We start from the raw sequence: 22,445 nt of genomic DNA on the forward strand, positions 1-22,445 counted from the left end.
GCCCTCCGACGCTCAAGTAAGATCTCCGACGAAAAAAAAGAGTAGAGCCAAGAAGAAACGAGAATTGTAGCTACAGTATATGTGTGTACGTACCTCCGTCGAAGTCTGGGGGTCCTTATATAAGGCTCCTTAGAGGTGTGCGCACGCTTCCCGATGTGTGCACGCTCCTCAAAGCATACATGGAATCGATGTGTCAGAAAAGCGTGTCTGACTCCATACCTTAGTAGCACGAGCATATCTCTGACGTGACAGTGGAAGTTTCCGCCATACGATTCCCTGTCTGACCATGCCGCCGACCATGCCTCTTGTTAGCGGCACTGGTTCCTAGGAAGATATCGCCAATTGCCCCTTTGTCCTTTATGGGGCCAAGCGTAGGAACCGCTCGGCTAACGCCTTTCCCAGGCCGAGCGAAGGAACCACTCGGCTAATGCCCTCCAGGTGACACCAAGGTCGAACCGACTCGGATATCCGCTCGGCCGATGATTTGATGTCCGACTCCACCCTGTCAAGCGAGGGAGCATTAACTACCGTGTTGATGTTGTGTTCCTGGGTAGCCGAGCGGGATGTCCGCTCGGCCTTTGTCTTTTCTCGCTTTGCCTTATGAGTGTCGGAAACTCGGCGCCAGGTCGAGCTGTCGAGATGCCGGGTCGGCTACTCTTCCTGCCGCTCGGGAAGGTATCTCGCCCGATCGACCGCCTATCTTGGGTGTTGACCACTTTGACTTCCTATCGTGCGGGCCCCGTCTTACTACCGGATCGCGTGCCTCCCCCTCAAGTCTAGTCGAAAGAAGCTGCAAGTCCGACTAACTGGACAAGTAGTCTAGTGGACGGCTGGTCGGTCGGCTAATAGATGAGTGGGATCCCGCTCGGTCTCCGCAAGACTGATCTTTCTCCCCCGGTCGGTGCTTCGTGCCTTAGTACTTGGATATTTTGGATACTTTTCCTCACCGCTTTCGAAGGGGCACGAGCCGGTCAGCTAATGCTGACGCCGTCCGCATCTCCTCGTGATGCGTGCAAATAACTTCCATTAAGGTCGAGCACGCGCTCATTAAATGCTGCCCTATGGGAGAACGCCACGTGTCGTTGGCGTAGTCACCGCACGTTCGAGGTGACAGCTGCTGATGTGACGTTTGACGGTTCAAATTTAACGGTCGGATGTGCGTTCCGATTCCTGTGCCCTAGATCGGACGACCCCGATCGGTCGCGCCCATCTTTATAAAGCCTCAGCGTCGCCGCTTCTTCCTCTGCGTTCTCTTTCTGCTCTTCGACAGTTTGCTCTGGCGACTTTGCTGGCTTCCAGCGTTCTGGCGACTCCCGATTTCCTCCTTCAGCGGCCTTTCCCTTTGTAAGCCTTTCGACCTTTTCCAACCTCTGTTTGTGCGTAGTTTTCATAACTTTCCTGTTTCCCGTGTCCTCTTGGTTTTTCTCGATCATCTTCTCCGTCGAACCTTCTGCCTTTTCATCCTCCGGTAATGGCGAGCCCTTCGCAGCCGTCCGACCCCGCTCCCGGTTTCTGGTATACTACCATGGAGACTCGGTTTGACGCGGTGACGCCGCGAATCTCATAAACGCCTACGACATCCCGTCCGATCACGAAATTGTCCTGGCCGGCCCGTCCGACCGACCACACAACCCGCTGACCAGCACTATTTGTTTCTTCCGATACCAGTTCGTGACCGACCTCCGATTTCCCATTCATCCGTTCATAACCGAAGTTTGTAATTTTTTTCGAATCCCGCTTGCTCAGCTCGTCCCCAACTCCTTCCGCCTACTGTGCGGCGTGGTGGTGATGTTCCACGTGCACAACATCCCACTAACCCCTCAGGTCTTCCACTACTTCTACTACCCCAAACAATCCGAGCTGGGCACCTATCTGTTTCAGTCTCGTGTTGGCCTAGTTTTCTTCGACAAGATGCCCTCCTCCAACAAACACTAGAAGGAGTAATTTTTGTATTTAAGACTCCCCGAGCAACCCCACTTCCGAACTCGATGGTAGACTGCCCTGCCACCCCCGCCCGAGCTGAAGAGGCGCAAGACTCAATCGGATTACCTCCACACCGCTAATATGTTGGTCGGGCTGAAGTTCAACATCCACAAGTTATTATCAGAATGCGTGATATACATGTTCGGGCTGAGTCCGAGTCGAGTGAAACTTCCGAACAGCCTAGGTATGAGATTTCTTAACTTTCTTCCTTTGAGTCTAACTGATTCTGTTCTTCTTTTGCAGCCGACATCATGATGCGTGCCCGAGCGGCTGGTATAATGAAGGCTAAGCAGGCTGAGATCGAGGCAGCGACAACTAAGGAGATGGAGCGACTCGGCCTGCCTCCCGTTGGCTCACAGGAGGACACAACCGGGGAAACAGCAACTGCGGGCAACGAGACCACTGAACATACACCCAGTGCAGGAGGGGCGACTGAACCAGGCTAGGTTCGCGGCGCACCCCCTGTCATTCTTGCTGAGGGATCGGGGTCCTCAGGCGACAAAGTACCGCTCTCCCACAAGAGGCACTGAGTGGAGGCGCCATCCTGATATGCTACTTCAGCCGTCCAAGCTTCTGCGGGGGGAGGCGTCTCGTCCCTAGCCCCCACAACAGTTGAGGCTACTTCTTCCGATCGAACTCCGTCCGTGGCTGAGCTACAGGAGCCGCTCTCCGTTCAGCCAATCACCTCCCTTCCTTCGGCTAGGCGAAAGATAACCCGATCAGCCATTCTTCCAGTCCACCCTGCTCAACCCTCCGGTCCGTCTGCCTCTGCCCAATCGGCGCTGGGCGGGAGACGATCCATCACCGCCACCCTTTGCCTGCCGACTAAGGATCTTCTCGCGTCGGGCGACCAACCTAGCTCTCCCCAGCATCAAGTCTACATCCGGGGTCGGCTCGCCCATGTCTGGGAGGAGGCAAGGGCGCGAACAGCCATGAAGCCCCCGGGTGCGCTGGCCAACAGTCATCTGGAGATGTCCACTGGGGTTAGTATTTGCGTTAGTTCATAAGTTACCTCCTCTCGACATTAATTTTTGCTTGCAGTACTGGGTGGAGAATATCGCCATGTGCCAGCGGCTGACCCACGTGGAAGATGAGTTGAAGAGACTCAAGATTTCTGGAGAAGCCTCTTCCCAGGGACCATCGCCCGCCCATCTGAAGACTGATCTGGAGAAGGCCCAATGACTCCTCACTGAGGAGTAGCAGAAGTCGGCCGAGCAGGCCAGCAGGCTAGGCTAGATTGAGGCACAGTTGAAGACTTATGATAGGAAACTTAATCTGACCTCCACAAGGAAACAAAGAGCCATCGCCGATCTGAAAGAAAAGAACAGGGAGGCCCGACAGCTGGCCGAGGATCTGAAGAAAGCAAAAGACTCCCTGTCTACCGAGCGGGAGAGTCGATCGGCTAAGGAGGCTAAATTGCAAGGCCAAGTGAAGCGCCTTGAAGAGGAATTAGAGGCTTTGCGCGCTGCTATGAAAACCTATCAAGAGGTCGAGCCGGGTCACTTTGCTGTCCTGAAACAACAGTACCTCCGCTCGGAACTATTCTTGGAGAAAGCGACCAACCGGATTGTCCACTCGTTCATGCTGGCGATCAATGCCACGCTCGTCCAGCTGAAGGTGAACGACCATCTCCCTGAAGCTTTCTCCGACAGGGATGTCAACCGAGTCCAGCTTCTCAAGGCTATTCCTGACGAGGCCTTTAACTGTATTGAGTGAGCGAAGGGTCGCTAGAGTGTTTTTTGTAAGCCTTAACTGTATTCCTGCCGTTCGGCAGCGTCTATCAATGAAATCTTTTTGTGTCTTTTTTATATGTTGTTTGTTTGCTAAGTATTTGGTTGCGCAGTTTTGATCGACTGTGACACCCACGCTATTATTGAAACATTCGCTTAGGATCATACCTTTGGGGTTTATAGTCGCCGCTCGACTTCAGTTTTAGCGTCTCCGCTAGATGATTTTCTAAGGCTTGAGTTTAACGTCGCCGTTCGACGGTCTGTACGGCGGGGTTTTTATAGTCGTCGCTCCGACTCTGGAGTTTAACGTCGCCGCTCTAACTCTGGGGTTTAACGTCGCCGCTCGACGGTCTTCAAGGCAGGGTTTTTATAGTCGTCGCTCCGAATCTAGAGTTTAACGTCACTGCTCGACGGTCTTCAAGGCGGGGTTTTTATAGTTGCCGCTCCGACTCTATGGTTTAATGTCGCCGCTCGACGGTCTTCAAGGCGGGGTTTTTATAGTCGTCGCTCCGACTCTAGGGTTTAACGTCACCGCTCGACGATCTTCAAGGCGAGGTTTCTATAGTCGTCGCTCCGACTCTAGGGTTTAACGTCGTCGCTCGACAATCTTCAAGGTGGGGTTTTTATAGTCGTCGCTTCGACTCTAGGGTTTAACGTCGCCGCTCGACGATCTTCAAGGCGGGGTTTTTATAGTCGACGCTCAGACTCTAGGGTTTAACGTCGTCGCTCGACAATCTTCAAGGTGGGGTTTTTATAGTCGCCGCTTCGACTCTAGGGTTTAACGTCGCCGCTCGGCCTCCAGATACTGAGGCTACTTGTTGCGCCACCGATCGGCTAGCGCCTTCTGTTGCTTCTCTATTATCTTGGTTGCTCGCGCCTGTACGAGCGCGTCAAGTTCCTCTTGAGAGAGCGTCACAGTATGCTGGCATCCAGCTTCTTTCATCTCCTTGACTCGGATTCAGGTGCATCCCACAGACGGCGCCAATTTGATTCTGTCCAAGAGCTAAGTCGATGGACACTGGGGATGTGGCGCTTCTGTTGACTGGTTGAGGACTCTGAAGGCGTAAGTCTCTTGCTGGCGTGGACCTGCAAACACAATGCCGAGCCGGGGAGGGGTTCCCCGGCGACGACCCTCCGATACTCAAGTAAGATCTCCGACGAAAAAAGAGTAGAGCCAAGAAGAAACGAGAACTGTAGCTATAGTATATGTGTGTGCGTACCTCCGTCGAAGTCTGAGGGTCCTTATATAAGACTCCCCGGAGGTGCGCACAAGTTCCCCGAGGCGTGCACGCTCCTCAAAGCATACCTGGAATGGATGTGTCAGAAAAGCGTGTCTGACTCCATACCTTAGTAGCACGAGCATATCTCTGACATGACAATGGAAGTTTCCGCCGTACGATTCCCTATTTGACCATGCCGCCGACCATGCCTCTTGTCGGCGGTACTGGTTCCTAGGAAGATATCATCAACTGCCCCCTTTGTCCTTTACCGGGCTGAGCGTAGGAACCGCTCGGCTAACGCCTTTCCCAGGCCGAGCGAAGGAACCACTCAACTAACGCCCTCCGGGCGATACCAATGTCGGACCGACTCGGATGTCCGCTCAACCGATGATTTGATGTCCGACTCCGTCCTGTCGAGCGAGGGAGCCTTAACTGCCGGATTGATGCCATGTTCCTGGGTAGCCAAGCGGGATGTCCGCTCGACCTTCGTCTCTTCTTGCTTTGCCTTATGAGCATCGGAAATTCGATGCCAGGCCGAGCTATCGAGAAGCCGGGTCGGGCCGATCGGCTACTCTTCCTGCTGCTCGAGAAGGTATCTCACCCGATCGGCTGCCTATCCTGGGTGTTGACCATTTTGACTTCCTATCTTACGGGTCCGTCTTATCACCGGATCAATAAATTTGGAATATTGATTATTGGGTCATGTGATACTTGTACTTTTAGATTTATTTTGATAATCAATGAAAAAATTTCGGTAGGAATTCATCAACTTCTTAGATTAGTTGATTTAATATCGGATTAAAATAAAAAAAAAACTAAGGGTTTTATGTTACCATAAAGTTGTAGCCTACTTAAAAAATCACTCGTTCAAAGTTTTCTGGTCAAACCACACCGTTTGTGCAACCATTCGACTCAGTTAACTCAGTCACACCATCCATTGCTATTGCTCTCCAAAAAATAAATTAAATTTAAAAAAAATTCTTCTAAGACTCGAAGTGAGTGGATTGGGGAAGTCAATTATGGTGATCAAAGACTCCAAGTCAATAGTTTGGTGGGTGCCGATTCCATTTCTTTCCCTTTTCTTCGCATGTTTTCATTGTAAAATAGAATATTAATAATGTGAAGTCCTTGACTAAAAAAGGTGAACACTTGTTATTTCAATTTGTTAAGATTTTTTAAAAATACACATATTTATTAACTTATCTAAATATTAATTATATATTTATTTTTATATTTTTATTTAAATACATAAAAACATAATATTCTATAAAGTTTATAATTTAAAATTGTTTAAAATAAAAAATAATATAAATTTCACGTATCATATCTATTTTATTTAAATTCCAAGTATGTTTAAAATTATTATATGTCTTAAAATGTCATTTGAGATTGTTTAAAAAAATGTTGAGATAAATAAATTTAGATAAACTCGATAAACAAATAAAAAATTCAAATATAACTCAACCTAGCTCATTGCCACTGCTAGCGTCTTCATGGTAGTGGTGATGGCTAACTCATATAAAGTGTCCGAGCAAATGGAATACACTCGGATTTGCACTTCGGTATGAATCCACTAAAAATTTCACATGTTGCCCCCTTAAATAATCTTAGAAATATAAAATTAATCAAATTATCCAAAAAGAAAAATGAAAAAACTCCATGGAAGGCCTTCCATACTCTATAATTTATATATATAGTCATGCCTCTCAGCTCTAATTTCTTCTATCACAAAGCAAACAAGATGAGACAATTCGGTTGTTGTTTTCTGTTGGCTCCAATTCTCTTCTCTAGCACAGCCATGTCGACCAGGAGGGGTTGGGACGACTTCAATGAGCCTATGGAGACACCGGAGGGAGGTATGCCCACGCGCCAGAGCCATAACTTCCATAAGGTCAGAGAGGCAATCGCCTCAGGGCCCAGCTCGATGAAGGACCCATTTTTTTTAATTATACCTAAAACAAAATGAGAGGCATGGACCCTAAATGATTGCTAAACCTATTCTCACAGTTTCGAGGCGCGCACCGATGCATGACTCTTCTTTCAATGCAATTTCTTCTCTAGTGTTGCTCTTCTTTGCACGTGATTTCTTCTCCAGCTTTCTTTTCTACCGATGCATGGATTCCCTGAACAAGAGATAATCCTAATCTTCTTCTTTGACCTTCTTCTTCGTCTTACAACACGCGACACCAATTATATCCTAATCGTGCAACAACGGCCATTTGTGCGACCTAATCACGTCCATTCTCGCAGTGGCTATCTCACGCAACACGGGCTGGTGGTTGTTGGCCTTTGCTCGTGTGACCTAATTGCACAGCGCGGTGGCTGTCGCGCGTTATCCCGGTCGCTTGTGCGAATGACAACCTAATTGCATGATGGTTACTGCTTGTCGCCTTGCTACTATCTACGGCCACCATATTGGTCTCAGTGTTACAAGATACACTAAATGAACTATTAATGTTATAGATTGAGAAAGAAATAGTCCGATAATTAGATTATTCAGATTTTATAAACATTTTTACCTCTAAAATAGCTAGTCAAGTAGTGTTTATAATAATATATTATTTTTAATTTATTTATGTATTTAGTATATATATTATTTGTAAATTGAACTTTATCATTATTTATCGTAGTAAAAGGGTCACTTTTTAATATGTGCTTCAGGCCCCGTCGAATACAGGTACGACTCTGCCACGCGCCAACCTGAAGACTGCACTATAAACAGCCAAAGAAGCCGCCCGGAGTGCCAACCTCGGTCCCAAGTACATCTTCCGACGCCAAGGAAGCAAAACCCAAACCCTTATGGATACTGCTATCCAAAGTGTTGTGGTCCTTCATTAGAACCTTAACTTTCACTCATTTTTTAAGTATTCTATATATCCTCTGTGAGTATATCTACTAGCTTTGGAATTTAAACATCTTTATACGAGAAAAATTGTTCCTTCACCTCAAGCTGATTTGTTGGCCATTCGAGGATGGCAACCAACAGCACGACAACATATGACTAAGAACAATCAGACTACAACCGAGAGCAAGATTTGTGTGAAGTGGTCTGAGGTTAAGGTTTTTCCTATTTTAGGACCTGATTATTACCAGGATGGAAAGGAATATACAAATCTTTTCTCCTCTATTTGCTTGATTAAAATGGACAATCCACAAAATCAATCGGAGAATTAATCGATCGGCAAGGAACAAGAGAAACAATCGATCATCAGTCAGGTAACGAGAGAAGAAAATAAAAAATAAAATTAAAAAGTAACTTCCCCTACCGCATATTCTCCAGCAGGATGCAAACTATACACCAAGCATTAGTCAATTTCTTTGTGAGGATAAGAGACACCCTAAACCTCTAACAGGGAACCTTAAGTTCACAGGAGGTATCTAAATATAGCTTCTTACTTATTTTCACTGAGTAACTGCTTCAAACATGATGATTGGAAGTAACTAGGTACGATAACTGTTACTACTAGAATGTTGGCACCCACGGGTTTGGCATTAAGGGATTGGTGTTTTCGGGCAATGAGTGTTTCATAAATATTCTAGGTAAACCGACTCAGAATCAAAAAAGAGGAATAGAAGAATCACTTCAGAACGAAATTCTTTAATTTAAGTGGAAAAAGATAACATGGGAAGGTGCAGCTCACTGCAAAGCTGAAATGAAAAGATTACCTTGATAACAATCATTGATATGATGACGAAATGATCAAATCCTAAACTTGCTATTAACGCCCATTAGCAGGACGATACAAAAAATATCCATTCCCTCCTCTTGTCGAATAGTCTCCAAGTTGGTAAGGATATCCATTTGCATCTGTGTCACCCAATCGGAGCATTGATAGATCAGTGCTCCTGTAAGGCAAACTAGTCCGCATCAATCCATCAAATTGGCCATATCTATTAGGAAATGATGAAAATTCTGGCAGCTGAAGAAGTCCATCGCCCACTCCCTGGAGAGGGTTAGTGGAAGCACCATAGGACCTCAGAAAACCATCTTCATACTGCTCAAACTGATCATGCTGGCCAGTCACCATTGACAGATTACCAGGTAAAGAGTACTGCCGGTTGAAGGCATGATGGGGACCTCTGGTGGGCCATCCAATATTCTGTTCATCGTCTAGCAAGTCATTGATAATATCAAGGTGAGGAAACTCTTCTGCTATGGTCCCATGTACCTGAGAGGGCAAACTACTGGAAGCGGTCCCAACTAACTCATTTTGCACAATGCCATAAACATTGAGCTTCTCCATGTTATTATCCATCAGAGATGAAGCATACCTCTGACTGCTGCTTTCGCTAACACTGCTGCTGCTTGATTCGTGTTGGTTGCCGTCCTTACATAGCTGCTGACTACAAATTGCTTCCAGGTTAAGACAACCAAAAGTCAATCCAGGCCGAATTGATGATTGGTCCTTCCTTAAAGGTGTTTGAGGTGGAAGCTTCAGCAGAGATGATACATGCACTGTAGGTGACTGTGAATATGAAGCACTTTGCCCTGAGGAAGTACCAACATCAGTGGAACTAGTTGTCCTTGCACTTGTTCTACCTAATGTAGCATTCCTATATGATTGAGGAACATAACTTGGGGCCGATGGAGATGGATCAATCCCCAACCGACCAGCTGCACTAACCGAGCGGGAAAGTAAAGGTACCACTTGGACAGTGGGAGAAATAGATGCTGTCGACCTTGGTGCTAGTGTAAGAGGGGCACTGGATGGCCTTGATGTTGCATTGACCTGCTGAGGACTATTATGTTTTGCTGGTACATTTTGTTTCTGAGCTTCAGACAAGGAACTGGAGGACATTGGTCGAGATCTCGATGAATGAGCAAGAACCTTATCACCAAGGGATGTGCTATTTGGAAGTTTAGAAGAAGCTAGCTCAATTGTATTGTTGGAAGTGCTAACAGGACTATCAGTGGTGAAGGTTGGTGACTGCTTTGGCAGCTGACTAGTGTTATTTTGCTTTTCACCAAGATTTGAAGAAGGGGATTGTCTCTCCACATCAATCTGATCTTTGGGCATTTGTTTGTTTTGCAGAGAAAGGACCTGCTAAAATGACAAGATGGCATCAAGTAAGTTACTTTCTGTGTAGTAACCTGAAATGCTTCAGGTTTTCTAATATTATGCATGCGCGCACACATGCATGCATGCACGCGCGCACGCACACACACACACAATGTGTAATAAAATTGTATTATCATATATGTGCATGTATCTATGATATAAAGTAAATCTAGATAAAAAATTGAACCCAAATACAATTTCAAAATATATAAAATATGAAACCAAAGCAAAACTTGAAAAAGAAAAAATTCAAGTCAATTTGGTTTGGTTTTCCATACCAGGTCAGGTGGCTTAGATTTGTTACCCATCCCTAATACACAGAACGAAACTGAAAAACTCACTATGACAAAAAAACAAAAAAAAACCACCTTGTCAACTTGAATTTCTTGCTGTTGCATGTCACTCTTCAAGGATGATACAAAGACTGCAGATTCTGGTTGGTCAACTTTGCTGGCTGAGGCATTATTTGAACTGCCATCAAGATTACTAGTTTCAGCTAGCATGGTTGAACTTATTCCGCTATGCATTTCTTTACTCTGATGATTCTTTCCTCTGCATACAGTTTACCACTCATTAGAACACTTACCTATCTTAACAATCAAAACTGAAGAAAAGCATATCTAAATTTACTTGTTAGGAGGTGATTGAGTTATATTGACGGGTGAAATGGCTCTTTTATATACTTCGGTAATGAAAACAGAGGGGACTGAGTCAGTAGAACAACTTGAGGAGCTATCATCAATAATAAATTGGCTCCTATTATCAATGTGACCATTCTGGACATCATTACCACTAGCTTCCGTGGTAAGATGAATTTCTGATGCGTCTATGTCCCAATTAATAGGACTGGCAGCTCGGTCATCTAAATCAGGTTGAAGCATTTCAGCAGCAACATCTACAGTGTCAGAAACATCAGATGCATCTTCATGTGCACCAATCTTTTTGATATTATGTTCTACAGGCTCAGAATACAATGAATCTGAATTCCTTTCTTCATCAAAAGTTTCTTGTTGGAGTGCTTCTTGTACAAGATTACCCCTGTCATATTTTCCTTTCTCTTTTTCTTTGCGATTGTTGCGCTTCTGTTTAGCCTGTAAGAAGAACAAGCAGAATAATGCATAGCATATTACATGCGTCTACTTCAGTACTTAAGATGTAGAAAACCACACATTTGGCATCCAAGCTCAAAAAAGAAAGAGAGACTGATGTATATACTTCGTAAAGCATAACCAACAAAACTAGTAATAAACAAAATGACATTGCTATTAGGAGTTTGTAAAAAACAGGTGATACAAGAAAGGAAGACTAATTTCACCCAAAAAAAGGGAAATCAAGGCCAAGTGTTCTAACCCTCTAGATATTGACCATGAGTACAACAAAGCACCAAGTGTTCTACCTCATTTTACACTTTGGAAGACATATTCTTCTTATTGTCGATATAAATGATCTTATTACACTGGTGATGGCCTCATCGGGATTGCAAATTGAAAGATTATCTCCACCAACACTTTCAGACTAAACATTTAGGTAAACTTAACTAGTTCCATGGTATAAAGGTTGCTTATTTTAAACAAGGTATGTATATCTTATTAAACCTAAACCCTCAATGTTTCGATGCAAGTATGTACTTGATATGCTCTAGAATGTCGACATGTTAGTGACTGACCCTCTAGATATTCCTATGGATCCTAGTGCCAATTAATTATATGACAAAGGGGGTCATTGGATGAACCTGGAAAATTCTAAATTATTCCCAGTTATTGAAACAAATATCTGAATATCTCTGTTTGTTGTTAGTATGCTCAGTCAATTTTATGTCATGACCATTGGATAGCACCTACAAAGATTTACAATACTTAAATGGTGCTCCAAGAAAAGATATCTTATTCATGATCAAAGTCATCTTCAAAGGTGCTCTTATGCAGATTGGCCAGGTTCTCCTATAGATAGACGATGTACATCTTCTATTGTATTCTCTTAGGAGGTAACCTTATTTCCTAAAAGAGTAAGGGGGCACTTGGTTTGCGGAAGGGAATGGGAATAGGAATGAGATTCATTGAAGTAAAGAATGAGAATGAGGAGTTTTGAATCCATGGGACCCACCATTCCCATTCCCCCATTTTACTTGGTAATGGCCCAATCCCATATTTGGGGGTTTGAATCCGTGGGACCCACCATCAATACCCCAAACCAAACACTAACTTTCAATCTCATTCCCATTCCTCACTTCCATTCCCTCCAACCAAGCACTCCCTAAGAAACAAATAGTGCAAAGGCAGAATATGGGATCATGAGCTTAGCAACATGCAAGTTCATCTAGGTCTAACATTTAATAACCAAGCTAGAATATGTCTCTGCAAAGCCTACGAAGCTTCATTGTGCTATCAAATATAGCTCGTGTTTTATGAGAGAACCAAACATAAAGAGATTGTCACTTCATCGAATAGAAAGTTAAATCTAATGAGAACATACTCCTTTGTCAGTTAGCATATTTGTTAACCAAATCATTAAGAAAGCCTAGAGCTCAAATATATTTGTAATAACTAGGTTTGTACATATATGCTCTGACCATTATGTTTTCCCTTAAGCTAGTGAGATAAGGCTTGATTCTTGTTGTTGTTGTTGATTTGTAACCAAAATGTAAATATGAAAATATGCCGTATTTGAATTCTAATCAAGCTGTGAATACAAAATATAATTTGTTATAGACAGATGAAAAGGTTCAATGAGTATATACTGGTGGACCTGTTTCTTCTTTGAGCGCTTTTCCTTTTCACTAGCACTACGCTTTGATTTGAGTTCACTCTCAGCTAAGCCAGCAGCTTCCTCTTCCCGAATGAGCTCCTCTTGCCTCTCTAGAGCAATAGCCTCTTGGTAGGAAACTTCAATTCTACTGCTGCCAACAATAAAAGAAGCCAAGATTCATCACAAAAGTTGCCTTGGAGTAGATCTGAAAGGGGCAAAGCATGCCCCCAATCCCCATTGCCACTTAAATGCACAAATCATCTTGTAATGGACGCAAAGAAGTCACAGTAATATTTTTCTCCCTAAAAAAATCTGACCAACATGTCAAAAAGATTCTGTTACCTGAATATGTGGACTAAGACAAAAACTTCAATAGTTCTACGACCCAGCTCCATAAGCCGCCTTTCGTCACGGTCAATGGAATCCTTAGTAAACTCATCTCCAGAACTTCCTTCCTGCATATTTTGGTTGATTAAAATATTTAGATATTAGATCTCTGGAAAATGGACTCCACTGCTACAATGACTCCAAATGTATGCTAGGAATTAGGTCCATAATATGAAACAATAACTTTTCATAGAACAAACAGCCACATCTGTCATAGCCAAACATGTCCCACATATATGCATATATTATAGGTATCTCTGTGTGTGTGTGTGCGCGCGCGCGTGCGCGCAGAATTGCAAAAAGAACAAAAACTCATATGCCAACAATGCATACCTACCATAAAATACAAATTAGTTCTTTTCTTACCTTTGTACGGGTCTGTAAACACTTGTCATCTTTTGAAGGAAAGGGCTGAAGGGGCAAAACGTCAGAGACCACTCTTTCAATCAACAAAAGGATATCATCAGACAACACAAACAGATCTTTGTCAACATGTACCATCGGTGCCGGTAATTCTTCTAACTCAACTGATTTAGATCTCCCTTTTAAGTTTTTGCTTTGGAATTCCAGAGCTTTTAACCCACTGTACAGGGAATCCATAACCAAAGTAGATGTGACTTCCTTCTCTATGAAAAAATGTTTGACTATTACTTTCAATATGGCATCTCTCTTGTCTCTTGACATGTGCCACCTATTGCTTGAATCAATTTCTAGCCAAAAGGCTCTAAAACTGCAAAATCCAAGTAAAATTCAACATAATATTGCACCCATGGAAGAAAATACTAAAACCCATAAGAATCAGATGCAGCAAAAAAATTATACAAATGAAGGTCATGATTTACATATACCATAGAAAAAAGCATCACTAGAATACCCACCTGGACCACCTCACTTTGTCTTCAATGAACTTATTAAGCTTCCCTATCTTCTCTTCTAGATAACGCCGACATATTAGCTCGACATTTGACAAATACACACGTACTAGTTCCCTCCTATACTGACCATCCAGACAACGGAAAGGCTGATCTGACTTCTCCCTAAAAAAATCAAATTCAGATATTAAAAAGAAAAATCATATTTACGAGCAGCATAACAGCATTACATATTTATGTAAAGCTACAATAACAAAGAAGAAAGCCAAAAAATAAAAGAGTACAACTATAACAAAGAAACCATAATGAGAACTTACAATATAAGATGAAACAAGTAAAAGCACTGCTCTCAAGAGAAATATCACACCAAGCATTCATACCCGTGCATATAAAAACATGGAAAATAAATATAAAAAGCATGGAAAATAGAACTTCATTGTAATAGTTGGAGGCATAAAATTGTTTTTCCATGGATCCCAAGTGATTCATTACACTATGCACTAACAAAAGGCTAATGACCAAATATCCCATGTGGGCTATTACCCATATTACTATTGACTCCAGCACTCTTCATCAAGCTAGAGCATAAGATTAATAAATGCCCAACTTGTTACACAAATAGAAAAAAAATTGCAAATAAAAAATATATATACAATGGAACATTTTGGACTGAAGTTGGTGATGATCTTCAAAGGAGGTACATATAATCTTCTTAACTTCTGATTCACAGTGAAGATATCATTAGAAAGTTTACAATGATCAAGTGACAAATTGTAAAGGGTTACAGAATAAAAAATGATAGATTAGAATTCCAATATCTACTCTTGGGGCTAAGAAATAATAGCAAGACAGGAGAAATGTACGAAGAAAACTGTTCTGATAGTTTTACTTAAGGAGAAAAGATGCCAAGAAAGATAGAATAAATGTCTAACATCGACTCTAAGATAACAGAGATTTTGGACGAGATAGATAATATTTTATCTTAAATAATGCAGATCATATATTAACAGATGAATAGAATATTAAACTTGATAGTGACTTAAAGAATCTAGTGGCACCTCAATTTTAATAGGACAGGAGAAAGGAAGGTGAAGTATTGCTAGAAAAATCTTGGCTTTAAATCCATTTAATCCACTCTCCTTTTTTATAAATGTAGTTGTCTTCCTTTTTCTTCATGGTATCTATTTTCCCCTTTCTGAAATAATTTCATTTTAAAATTTGGCCTCTCCTTTCATAGAATCTGCTATCTTTATTTTTGTTAATGTGCTGTTCATTTTTCTTCAAAACTTAGCTACTTATTTGATTTGTTGTTATCCCCCTTCTTTCTTACTGTTCTTACCCTTTTATTACAAACTGTAATGTAATGGAGTTACAAGGTATTTCATGTTTCAGAGTTCTAGTATTGATATCTCAGAAGCTTAGACACAGAGTTAACATAGAATCCATCCTTCTCGCTTTCATAGGATACTCTTGGCATATTGTTGGGACATGGTCAAGACTGAAGACTAGCTTCAGTTCTCATGATCCTTTATCTGGAGCTCCTACTTCGCCAGCACCGTGGTCCCTACTTCTTCTCCAACGCCCATTGCTCCTGCTTCTCCCAAACTGACACGAGAATAGGTCATGTCCTTCTTTGTTGTCATTCTAACACACTTTTTTTTTTGAAGGAATCAAGTTGCTTAATCTCACTAAGGATAGCATCCCAAAACACGCAAAGGGCACAAAACAAAGATGATGGTGAATCTGGATCAAAGAAACGATAAAAAAACAAGTAGAATTTAGTTTGTTGAATGAAGAAAAATATCATGGCAATGGAAAAAAGAAGATGATCCATCTGGATGTCATGAGCAACAATATTGGGGGTGTAGGCAAGAAGAGGCAGACTAAAGTGGTCACGCCAGTTTGGAAGTGTTGATGGTGAGGGTAAAGAGAATATTGCATCGCATATGTAGTGGTAAGCAAGAGCACAAATGAGGAATGTTATGGTTTGATACACAGGTAACATCCCGAGAGGATCAGAAGGTCCAAACAATAGAGAGGGTAGAAAGGAAGAAGAAAACCTACGAGAGACAAAAGAGGAACCACCACACGAGAGCAGAGAAGAAAAGAGAATGAGATGATGAAAGAGGAAATTAATCATGCCATGGAAAGGGAGAACAATCACAACTAGTAAAGAACAAGGTCTCTCCTTCAGGGGATTGAAGAAGAAAATCTTGAGAACACCAAATTAAGAAGACAAACTGTAACACAATATCTAATTTTCAAATGACAAATGTGGAAATAAGTTATTAACTCAAATATCTGCATATTTCCAACAACTTTACCAATATTGTAGTTCAATTATTCAACTAGAAGAATTTCAGAATCGTTATGTTATTAATACTAGTTATAGCCCCATATGATATGTCACGAGGAAAAGTACCATAACTCAATATGCATCCTTAAGGTACTCAAGAATTCATTGGTTTGGACATCTATACAATGCAACCTAAAATAGGCAAACACAACAATGTTTCAAATATGCTTTTCTTTAACACCTGCTTTTCCCTTTTTTGTCAACAAGAAAAAATCACAAACAGGGTCTATGTTAGTTGAATGATAATGTGGTCAATAAGTTCCATTCAAGTAGAACAATGAACAATCAAGTTTAAAATATTGTTTATAGTGATACTATTAAGTGGAAGCAGTCACACAACAGTTACCTTATAACTTGGACTTGGGCTTTGATAACAAGTGTGTCAGTAACAATAAAACCATCAAAAACTTTTGATAACTCCATAAACTTTTTCCAACCCCAATCATGCTCCTTCTTCCAAAATCTGTGTAATGTGTCTGCAAAATTTCTTATAAGGATAAGCTCCTTATAAATATCAGTGAAACTCAATAGAATACCTGCAATTTCATATTGTCGGACATTGACTAACCAGAGTACTTGGATTTCTTTGGATCTTTATTGACTACAGCTATTGTGAACTGTGCAAAGTGGCTCCACCCTGACAATATGATGAAGCACAAAGGAATAAGTTTGGTACTAATATTTAGAGCTTAATAGGGTGTAAACCAATATGAACAAAAAAAAATTATGTTGAAAACCTGGTAGAAGTTTGTCATGATTAGCGACACAAAGAAACAAAGAAAGATGATTGCATACATCGCAACCCTGTGGGTAGATCAAAATATACCTGCAAATTCAATTAAAGATTAAAATAAATAGAGAAAGGTATTTTTTTTCAGCAGAGAGTATATTAAGAAGTTACTATATGCAGCACATTATGGTAAGATCAGGATAGCACAATAAGCATTTTCACACAGCTACTAATGATGACAAGTACATTCCCTGACATCACAGTGCCACAGAGGAAACTGGCTATCAAGAAGTCAAAAAAAGTGAAAAGGGAGATAGTGTCAGTTGACCAAGATAACCAATTGCAGAAATTCTAGCCAATGTAACAAAGATGATTTAATTAATTGAAATATTACTAGTGAATAGCCTTGCATATTGATAGAGAGATAGCCAAAAAAATATTAGTCAATACAACAACCAAGCCTTTTCCCACTAGGTGGGGTCGGCTATATGAATCCTTTTACGCCATTGAGCTCTATCTCCTATTATATCATCATCTATATTTAAATAAATTTTATCTTGTTTTATTGTTGCTAACCAAGTCTTTTTTGGTCTTCCTCTTCCTCGTTTGATATGCATGTTTATCATAGTTTCACATCGCCTAACTGGAGCATTTATTGGTCGTCTAAGTACATGTCCGTACCATCTTAAACGTGTCTCTCGAAGTTTTTCCTCAATAGATGCAACTCTGACTTTCTCTCTAATGCTCTCATTTCTTATTTTGTCCATCTTCGTATGCCCACACATCCACCTTAACATCCTCATCTCTGCAACTCTCATCTTCTGCTCGTGTGCTCGAGTCATAGCCCAACATTCAACTCCAAATAACATAGCAGGTCTAACTGCGGTTTTATAGAACTTACCTTTAAGTTTAAGAGGTACTTTACGGTCACATAAAACACTCGACTCTCCCCTCCATTTCACCCATCCTGCTTGTATTCTATGTAAGACATCTCTCTCAATCCCTCCATCATTTTGTAAAAATGATCCTAAATATTTAAATCGCGCGATTCCAGGCAACTCGTCCTCTCCTATCCTAACAGAAAAATAATGATTTGAATATTACAGCCTTGCATATGCGGGTTAGGCTTCATGTAGCTATCCCCCCAAATAGTTGAGACAACCACAACATTGTTATAGACAATGATATAAATTACATGGAGTTTAAGAGAAGAGATCCAAATTCAAATAACTGACTCCATGAAGCACATGGTTTCAGAATTTGATTCATGTTGGCCAGCACAAATGAAACATCTAGTTCCACCACCTGACTAGAGTGAGATACCAAAATTTGTTTTCTTTGACTAGTTCATTTACTTCTCTGCTCATCCAGAATAGTTCCTTGACATGGAAAAGGTGAGATGCAAATAGTGAGTGGCTCCTCCAGCAACTGAGTGAAACACAGTATGACACATGCGAGGCAAGAGCGAGCAACTTCTTCCTCCTTTGCTATCTCTCCCTTTTTTACAGTTAGTGTTATGGTAAGCATAGGCACCGACACCACCATTGGCATGGTCAACATGTCTTAGTTCGGTCATGGATTAACTCCCAACTCAAAGCCATTATTGAAACCTTGAAATTGCAAAATAATTCATTCATAAATTGGTTTGAAAATGTCAAGAAAGGCTCAAAATGGGTGCTAAATGTTAGTGTTAGGAACCTAGTCCACCTCTTGAAATATCAAAGTGGGAGGACTCTACCTCGGCAAAGGAAGGGAACCATTCGTCACAGGTGGCATCCCACTCTTCAAAGAAGAGAACTCAGAGATGAGAATCTGTCAAATGGACTTGGAAACTCTATCTCGGCAAAGGAAGGGAACCATTCTTCACAAGTAGCATCCCACTCTTCAAAGAAGAGAACTCAGAGATGAGAATCTGTCAAATGGACTTGGAAACTAGGAAAAAATCAAAGGAGGAAAAGGTCACAGTGGAAAGTGATCTCCACAACAATAGATTTGATTAATGAAGAAAAATTAAATCTCCATAATGAATTATTAGAAAAGGTATATATTTTTCTCTATAAAATAAATCTTTACACAATAAAAAATTAGACAATAAAAACTCCCTCTCTCTCTCTCTATTTATTCCCTTCTATCTCTCTCTACTCTCTCTCTCTCTATGCTCTCGTTCACTCTCTCTCTGCTCTCTACTCCAGGATTCCACCTCTCCTACCGCACCACCTCTGCTCCAGCCTCAAGCCATCCACCTCCTTCATCATTTTATCAACACAGATTCTTGCACTCTGTAGAAAGGTTCAAAACTGGTACTGAGTGAGACAGTTCTAGGTAGGAATAGCAAAAGGATTCCATCCCCATGGCAATACCTTGTTCAACAAATAAAACACACCTTCATCCTGATAAGTGATAAGCAAACTGACAGAAGATACAACAAGTAATATTTAGAAACATCTATGCATTTAACACTTCCATGTGCCAGTTGAGCAACTAAATCCTTTTTTCTTTTATAGGTTTTCTTCTTATAATCCTTCTCTGCCAACATGATATGTATTATCTACTTAGTCTACCCAAAATGTGATTTAATTTTTATTTCTTAAAAACACTTAAGAGTTAGAAATTGCTAAAGTGCATGAAGTTTGGTTACAGAACCAATCTCTAAATCACTATGCTAGTGTTGCACAGGCCAAAATGTTATATAATTGATCCAACCTTCTTTATTACAAACATATAGAGCACACAAAATTAGCACGTGACAATCAAATCTAGGATGGCAAGTTAGCATAAGCAAGTCAACCTATAAACACTAATTTGTGTGGATTTTTTTTTAAGAATCCGTATTATTCAATATGGATCTACATTGCTACAAAATACCCTGCCACTTGCTATAGAGCATGCATACAGGGGCCAATAAAAAATTTCCATATTAACTTTTTTGGTGCGATGAATTTAAAGTTAGCATAAGCAAATTGACAGAACAAAACTTTTTGAGATGGTAGAAACCTATATTTCATTCAAATTTGGATGGAACTCAGAACAAATATTTGGGTGCTAATACTAGAAAAATAACATAATATTTTCATATCCATTGCGCAAACTTCACAATTTCATGGTAGAGTAAGACACTCATATTCTTGGAAGTTGGCAGATGTTTGATTATTAAAACAAAAAAAAATCAATTCTTTAAACTTGAGTATATCAGAGCACAACTAACCAGATGTCAAAGAAAGTATAAAGTGCAGATTAAAAATTGGCATAGAATAAAAACTAAACATATACCATTTGTAACCACCAATTTCAAATACATCACTTCTCAATTCTCTTTTATTGATCGTCGAGAAATTTTCAATCCTCCATGTAAATCGTCCATAGAGATCAGAAGGCTTTGGTCCTAAAAGAGATGACACAGAAGTTCAAGCACAACAAAGATGGAATCAATGCAATGCAGGACACAAAAAATAGAATTTGAAGGGACAAACATGGCATCACACTAATGAACAACATAAAAGTAAGTTTCTTGACAAAAAAAAGTAATCCAAATACACCATTTTATTCAACTAGAAGATTGATAAAACATAATTTTGGCAAATCTTCAGTGTAGAATTATATCACCTACCAATGCAGCAAGACCAATCAGCATCATAAAGAAACATTAATGAGACTCTAAAGAAGAATATAAGAGATCATATCAAAAAATTATCTAAGCTATGGAAGGCCTGCATGCAAGTCAAGTCTATGAATACAAGAGCAAAAGAAGATCTGAATGCTCCATCCTTGTTTAGCATGTTAACTATCAAAATTTCTAGGCACAGGTATTATTTGTTTACAAGCTCGGTAACAATGGAAGCCTAATAATGCCAAATGACTAGCTAAATTCATCCACAAATTCATATGAGTCAAAATCTTTATGCAAGCATAAAAATTTTTGGCACATGAGGTTTGCGTCAGTCAACAAGCACACTCATATCTAAAGAAAACCAATCTACATTAAGCTGATAAACAAGTAGTTCCAGTTATCAACAAAAAAAGCCAATGCTAATTTTGTCAGGTCACAACTAAGAAACTTGGGACAAAACAGCAAATTGAGGAGGTTAGCAAGACGCACCACAGTCGTCGTCATCATCAGTATCCCAGTAAGAAGGTGAAGTGGAAGTTATTCCATTTTCGACTTGTTCAGAAGATCGCCACTCCGAGATTGAATCCCCAGATAGGCAACGCTGCTCACTCAACATCCCATCTGTAACAGGGAGCCTAAGATTCATCCCTAAATCTTCTGTTATATTTCCAGCCATTGCCAACTAAATTTCGTTCTGCGCTTCTTTTACTGCAAACAAAAATTATCATAAAGTTATACACAGTCAGAAAGATAAAAGGCAAGAGTAGCGGTATAAAAAAAACACGTTGTTTAAATTTAGTTTATTCTGCGATAAGTAAATCGTTTGATTGAGATAAGACGAGAAGAAAAGGAAACACGAATAGAAAAATCCCCCAACATGCGATTGTCAAATTTTAGAAAAGGTGGGAATTCGTGAGAAAATCACATAATTTATCCACACACAAAAACGCTATAAGAACGAAAACCTCAATCTCCCACTCAATTCGACTATAATACAACGTCTCTCACACTCTATTTTCAGGTAGTCAGGAACCATACGTGATACTCGCGGAAGACCAGAATCGATCGAGACAAGCATTGACGACCAAACTACCAGATCAAAGGCAAAAGCAAAATCGACGAGGGAACCAAGAAAGAATCTTAGCCCATGGAGTCAAATTGAGACGCCAGCCTATCGCTCGTTCTCCATAACCATAAACCTCCAAACCCAAATCAAACAATAGCCCACAATCGGAAACCGTCATCCCCAGCTGCAGTAATGGCATCAGTCAGAGCCAAGGTTGGAATCGCCATCGAAACAAGCGCATCCACGGAGTATCGAAAGAAACCGCCGCAAGCTCGAAAAGGGAAGCAGATCTAAATCGGCTACCTGGAGAAGCAGTATCGAGGCACGGCGGAAGCGGCAGGAGAAGGCTAGCACGAGAGGGAAAAGCCTAGTCGCCGCCCGCCTTCGAGGGAAAGCGCGAGGGGCGAGCGAGAGGAACCGAAGGCAAGCAGATTGGGGACACGGAGAGGCCGAAGAGACCGCAGTAAAAGGGGGAAAAATATGCTCAAAACAGCTACAAAATTATACAGATATCGAAGGCATCGGCTTTGCATTTAACACCTAGAAGATTTTGGCGAATTTCCCTTCAATTGCTGGGTACCAAACTGCAAAGTTTTAACTGTGCGTGTATAGTTGTAAAATTTCTCCGTGTAATTAATTAACAGGGCTAAATGGCTAATAATATGATTAAAGGGTTTATTTTGATTTTA

At 41.2% G+C, this 22,445-nt stretch overlaps 1 protein-coding gene across 4 annotated transcripts; it reads right to left on the reverse strand.

Moving 5' to 3' along the window:
• Positions 1-8,515: 8,515 nt before the first annotated feature.
• Positions 8,516-22,227, reverse strand: LOC121992045 (TNF receptor-associated factor homolog 1a-like). 4 transcript variants are annotated; one of them, XM_042546165.1, is made up of 13 exons: positions 22,060-22,227; positions 21,180-21,398; positions 20,354-20,465; positions 17,091-17,179; positions 16,922-16,990; positions 16,700-16,829; positions 14,004-14,162; positions 13,492-13,855; positions 13,081-13,193; positions 12,739-12,886; positions 10,624-11,084; positions 10,362-10,545; positions 8,516-9,978 (listed from the first exon to the last, which is right to left on the reverse strand). In XM_042546165.1, the coding sequence occupies exons 2-13, from the start codon at positions 21,364-21,366 to the stop codon at positions 8,653-8,655; spliced, it is 3,342 nt and encodes a 1,113-aa protein (XP_042402099.1). In that variant the 5' UTR covers positions 21,367-21,398; positions 22,060-22,227; the 3' UTR covers positions 8,516-8,652. The 4 variants fall into 4 exon arrangements, with proteins under 4 accessions (XP_042402099.1, XP_042402100.1, XP_042402098.1 ...); XM_042546166.1 differs by having other exon boundaries at positions 8,516-9,975; positions 12,739-12,889; XM_042546164.1 differs by having other exon boundaries at positions 12,739-12,889.
• Positions 22,228-22,445: the final 218 nt, after the last annotated feature.

This window comes from Zingiber officinale, chromosome 6B (assembly GCF_018446385.1).
Source record: "Zingiber officinale cultivar Zhangliang chromosome 6B, Zo_v1.1, whole genome shotgun sequence".
Classification (NCBI taxonomy): domain Eukaryota; kingdom Viridiplantae; phylum Streptophyta; class Magnoliopsida; order Zingiberales; family Zingiberaceae; genus Zingiber; species Zingiber officinale.